This window comes from Salvelinus fontinalis, chromosome 28, assembly GCF_029448725.1.
Source record: "Salvelinus fontinalis isolate EN_2023a chromosome 28, ASM2944872v1, whole genome shotgun sequence".
Lineage (NCBI taxonomy): Eukaryota > Metazoa > Chordata > Actinopteri > Salmoniformes > Salmonidae > Salvelinus > Salvelinus fontinalis.
In genome coordinates, this window is record NC_074692.1 from 11322152 (window position 1) to 11328151 (window position 6000).

Genomic DNA, 6000 nt, shown 5'->3' on the forward strand with positions numbered 1-6000 from the left:
ATATCCAGTAGGGTGGTGAGTTCACAGCAGCGTGCGGATGGCTAGGTATCTCTGTGAGTGGCTGTGATCTCTGCTTAGGCAGGGCTGGCCTCTCATTTGAACTGGCCATAGCTGAGGGATTAGAGGCATGGGCTGGCCTCGGGGGGGAAAAGTGCTGTGCTATGGGGTTGTTTTTGTCCTTCGCTGCAGCTTCATTCATTATCTAAATCACACTTCCTGAGGTGGAAATGTAAGCGAGCAGATGTGACCAGATATGAGTGTAGCCCTAATAACAGAACATCTGTTTGGACAGCAGGGAGTGGGATAGTAAAACAGAAACGAATCAGTCTCTCATGTGAAACAATTGTATAAACTTTTATGGAACTATTAAAATGTTTGTCTGTGTGTGACACCTGTGAAACCCAGAATGACTTGATTTATTCTTAATTTTACATGATGTTAGCATAATGTCTGGGGGGGCAACATGGTATGTAGTTAGCGCTCGCTAAACATGTATATATTTGGTCCTGTTAGGTCGTTGGAGCAACCTCTTCAAACTGCCTTACAACTGGATCGGCACAGGCCATGTGGTGTACAACGGAGCATTTTACTACAACAGAGCTTTCACCAAAAACATAATTAAGTACGACCTCAGGATGCGCTACGTGGCCGCCTGGACCCTCCTGCATGACGTGGTTTACGAGGACACCACCCCTTGGAAGTGGAGAGGCCACTCGGACATTGACTTTGCCGTGGACGAGAGTGGGCTGTGGGTGATCTACCCTGCCACGGACTATGACTACTCTCAGCAGGAGGTGATTGTCATCAGTAAGCTGGACCCTGGGGATCTGTCCATGAAGAAGGAGACCACCTGGAGGACGGGCCTGAAGAGGAACTCCTACGGGAACTGCTTCATCATCTGTGGGGTGCTGTACGCTGTGGACGTCTATAACCAGAAGGAAGGGGAGGTGAACTATGCCTACGACACCCACACCAACTCAGAGGCTATCCCTCGTCTGCCCTTTACCAACGAATATGCCTACACCACCCAGATCGACTACAATCCCAAGGAGAAGGTCCTGTACGCCTGGGACAATGGACACCAGATCACATATAACATACACTTTGTTGACCAATGAGCATAGGGGTTTTGCTCTCAGGTAAAGTATAGGCCATCAGCACCATGACAAGGTCACTATCCCCATAGAGATAAGAGAGATAATCCGTAATAGATGTGGTAAAGAGGTCAATGGAACGTAGACCGTGGGGATAGAAGAAGGACACCGGATTGGGGCACATTCAAATCTGATCTAAGGAAGTGGATATTCATCAAGTCCATTATCATTGATGTATTGTAACAGGCCTACAATGTGGTTACGGAAGTCCAATTTTGATATATTTGGTTGTTTTTGCTGCATAACATTTAGAAGTAGTCCCTGTTCAGGTTTAGAATAGGTAATTGCTAAATGGTAACTCCCGTTCGAATAAGCTGGTAGCATAGCTAGCACTGAGAAATCGGTGGTGGTAGTCAATGTTGTTTTTAACTGTAAGGCAGTTCATTGGTGATGATGACATGAACATGTGTTGGGGTTGACATCCATACAGCATGATACTCTGATTTTCACCTCAACATATTGTGAAATACACATATAAACAATAGCCTAAATGTAGGTTCATTTTAAATGGGGGGCAGTGAGGAGATTCTGATCTTTCCCCCGGGCGTTTCCATGGCATTTTCATTGTTTTGGTCAAGTTCCATTGACTTCTTTACCGGATCTATGGACAGTCCAGCAGCGCCCATATTAGATTCAACAGCCAACATTCCTCTTTCAATGCATACTAACCAATACACTTGACAGCATACCATGCGCTTACACAACAAGGTTCCTGGTCAATGTGGACTCTATATTGGGATGCTATTGTAAATCACGAATGGCTCATTTATTCCACCCATTTGATTTTTATGGCCCATCAAACTCTATCCTGTCACCTAGCACTATGATCATCTGTAATTGTCATTTCAGGCCTATTGATGATGTTCGTTTTTTAACTTGTATAAATGTTGCTGTGTACTGTAGTGTTAACTGTTAAAATGGTTTCTTTCAGTGAGGATGAGGGATGCTTTGAATATACAGTACCAGTCAAAAGTGGAGTTTATTTATTTTTACTATTTTCTACCTTGTAGAATAATAGTGAAGACATCAAAACTATGAAATAACACATGGAATCATGTAGTAACCAAAAAAGTGTGAAACAAATCAAAATATATTTTATGTTTGAGATTCTTCAAAGTAGCCACCCTTTGCCTTGAAGAGCATTGCACACTCTTGGCATTCTCTCAACCAGCTTCATGAGGTAGTCACCTGGAATGCATTTCAATTATTATATATTTTTTTACCTTTACCCAATTGAGATGGTTTAGGATGAGTTGGACCGCAGACTGAAGGAAAAGCAGCCAACAAGTGCTCAGCATATGTGGGAACTCCTTCAAGACTGTTGGAAAAGCATTCCAGGTGAAGCTGGTTGAGAGAATGCCAAGAGTGTGCAAAGCTTTCATCAAAGCAAAGGGTGGCTACTGAAGAGTTTGAAGAGTTCCCACATGTTTAACACTTGTTTTGCTTACTACATATGTGTTTTTTCATAGTTTTGAAGTTTTCACTATTATTCTACAATGTCAAAATAGTAAAATAAAGAAAAACCCTTGAATTAGTAGGTGTGTCCAAACTTTTGACTGGTACTGTATATGAACTCACAAAAACAATATAAACGAGTTTCTAAACTGAAGATTTTGTATTCACTTGTAATTTTCCAGAAATGTATACTTCATATCTCCATTGTTGTTGCTTTGCATACATTTTGTATAAAGTTATGTTCATTTTTTGTTTGAATGAAAACTATACGGTTGATGCTGCTAGTAACATTTACACGGTCACTACATCTGTCATCATCATTTTGGCGTATTTGTAAACCGTTACGTCATAGGAAATTAACAGTCATGGAGGTCAATTATGTAAATGCATACAGATGTACAGTACCGTCTTCTAAAGGAATTATAATCCATCAACCTCTGACAGTTTCTGATCTACGATGAGTCATAAATGATTGTACCTGCATGTAGTGCATGTACTGTCGTTGTGAAGAGTTATGAAGACCACTAATTCAAATAAAGTTTAGCATAAATATCTTTAGAGCATTTTACTATCATATTTGATTTATTTTGAAACAACCACTTTAATGACTAGTACGTATTTTGAATCTATTTTGATGGTTTGGTTAAGTTTACACAGAAAAGTGCATGACTAATTACAGCACTGCAGTTTTTTTATTCGTAATGTCACAGTCTTTGATAAACAATTTTTGACAGAAAGGATTTTAATTTGGAAATGTTCTAAACTCAGCAAAAAAAGAAACATCCTCTGTCAACTGCGTTTATTTTCAGCAAACTTAACATGTGTTAATATTTGTATGAACATGACAAGATTCAACAACTGAGACAAAAACTGAAGTTTGACAGACATGTGACTAACAGAAATGGTATAATGTGTCCGTGAACAAAGGGAGGGGGGGGGGGGTCAACTGTCCGTGGGGTCATAATCAAAAGTAACAGTCAGTATCTGGTGTGGCCACCAGCGGCATTAAGTACTGCAGTGCATCTCCTCCTCATGGACTGCACCAGATTTGCCAGTTCTTGCTGTGAGATGTTACCCCACTCTTCCACCAACGCATCTGCAAGTTCCCGGACATTTCTGGGGGGAATGGCCCTAGCGCTCACCCTCCGATCCAACAGGTCCCAGACGTGCTCAATGGGATTAAGATCCGGGCTCTTCGCTGGCCATGGCAAAACTCTGACATTCCTGTCTTGCAGGAAATCACTCACAGAACGAGCAGTATGGCTGGTGGCATTGTCATGCTGGAGGGTCATGTCAGGATGAGCCTGCAGGAAGGGTACCACATGAGGGAGGAGGATGTCTTCCCTGTAATGCACAGCGTTGAGATTGCCTGCAATGACAACAACCTCAGTCTGATGATGCTGTGAAACACCGCCCCAGACCATGACGGACCCTCCACCTCCAAATCGATCCCGCTCCGCTCCAGAGTACAGGCGTGTAACGCTCATTCCTTCAACGATAAACGCAAATCCGACCATCACCCCTGGTGAGACAAAACCGCAACTCATCAGTGAAGAGCACTTTTTGCCAGTCCTGTCTGGTCCAGCGATGATGGCTTTGTGCCCATAGGCTACGTTGTTGCCGGTGATGTCTGGTGAGGACCTGCCTTACAACAGGCCTACAAGCTCTCAGTCCAGCCTCTCTCAGCCTATTGCGGACAGTCTGAGCACTGATGGAGGGATTGTGCGTTCCTGGTGTAACTCGGGCAGTTGTTGTTGCCATCCTGTACCTGTCGCGCAGGTGTGATGTTGGGATGTACCGATCCTGTGCAGGTGTTGTTACACATGGTTTGCCACTGCGAGGATGATCATCTGTCCGTCCTGTCTCCCTGTAGCGCTGTCTTAGGCGTCTCACAGTACGGACATTGCAATTTATTGCCCTGGCCACATCTGCAGTCCTCATGCCTCCATGCAGCATGCCTGAGGCATACACGCAGATGAGCAGGGACCCTGGGCATCTTTCTTTTGGTGTTTTTCAGAGTCAGTAGAAAGGCCTCTTTAGTGTCCTAAGTTTTCATAACTGTGACCTTAATTGCCTACCGTCGGTAAACTGTTAATGTCTTAACGACCGTTCCACAGGTGCATGTTCATTAATTGTTTATGGTTCATTGAACAAGCATGGGAAACAGTGTTTAAACGCTTTACAATGAAGATCTGTGAAGTTATTTGGATTTTTACGAATTATCTTTGAAAGACAGGGTCCTGAAAAAGGGACTTTTCTTTTTTTGCTGAGTTTCTTACTACGCACAACCAGTTGTGCTTGTCTCTGTGCTATGGATGACGTTTTTAAAAATCCACTTTTAAATATTGCTGTGAGAAGTCCAAATGTGCACAGGCAGACCCAGTGGATGCCATGGGGAGCAGGACTTTCCCTGCCCAGTGTTATGTGTTGACAGGACGCAGTTGAATGACTCGATGATTCCTCTTGAGTTTTTTGTGTGTGGGTAACTCTCCCTGAATAGCACCACAAACTCACTCTCATGAGTTATGTTTTGTTCCAGGACAAAGGTCACTCGGCTCTGCTTGATTGGAAGTCCAAGTGCACTAAAGGAGCCGGCCTGCCCTGAGGTCATGGTAACAAGGGTTGGGCAGGATGATTGGCTGGCTCGGGATGTGAAATTCTTCAACTTTAGCTCTGAACTCTGAGCCAGGCAATGCTGGAGGGAGGAGTGGAAATGGAGCATGAGATAAATGTATAAGGGGTGTGGTCCTCTCATGTGGTCCTCATTTGGGAACACGAACCTCCCCCTCAACAACGCTATTTAAAGTACAGCTTTGCACACAATGTTGTAATTTTCGTCGCCTAATACAACCAATACTTCCATCGCAAGATTGAGAGGTACACATTTCTGTTTAATGAACTCTGTTTTATGGTTTTGTTAATGGCTGATTGCTAGCTAACTCCAATGGTACAGTGAGATGCTAACATGTTGTTGTCATGCAACATGGGACAATGATGGTCAGTCAAAGTTTTGTAATGAGGAAAAAAAAAAAAAAAAAAAGTTTTGTAATGAGGAACAGTGAGAATTCACATGACTCAGGGTGCTGAGGTCCCATTGTCTAACATAAAGGCTCTCCTGTTACTCAAAGTGATCCTGTTCACATCAACAGGGCCTCCTGCTCCGGTGATGACCCTGTTCACGATCTCAGTCCAATTCAACCGTGTCAAATTAGCCTCAAATATGCAGCACTGTATCCTTCCTGACACTAGAGCTTAAGTGTCACAGGACCGGAGATCACCTGAGTCGGCTGTTGATAAAAGCAGCGGATGTATAGCTTTATTTACATGGACAGGAATGGATTGGGTTAATGTTGAGAAAGCTTGTCCTCCAAGACCCTCTACAGGGCCTTTT

General features: G+C 43.4%; 1 protein-coding gene across 1 annotated transcript in view; it reads left to right on the forward strand.

The window, feature by feature from the left end:
* The window catches only part of LOC129826138 (olfactomedin-like protein 2A), a 28443-nt gene extending 25280 nt beyond the window's left edge, over window positions 1-3163 (forward strand). The window contains exon 8 of the mRNA XM_055886496.1: window positions 514-3163. Within this exon, the coding sequence (XP_055742471.1) occupies window positions 514-1118 (605 nt within the window). The 3' untranslated portion in view covers window positions 1119-3163. The remainder of the gene's footprint in view (window positions 1-513) is intronic.
* The last annotated feature ends 2837 nt before the right edge of the window (window positions 3164-6000 follow it).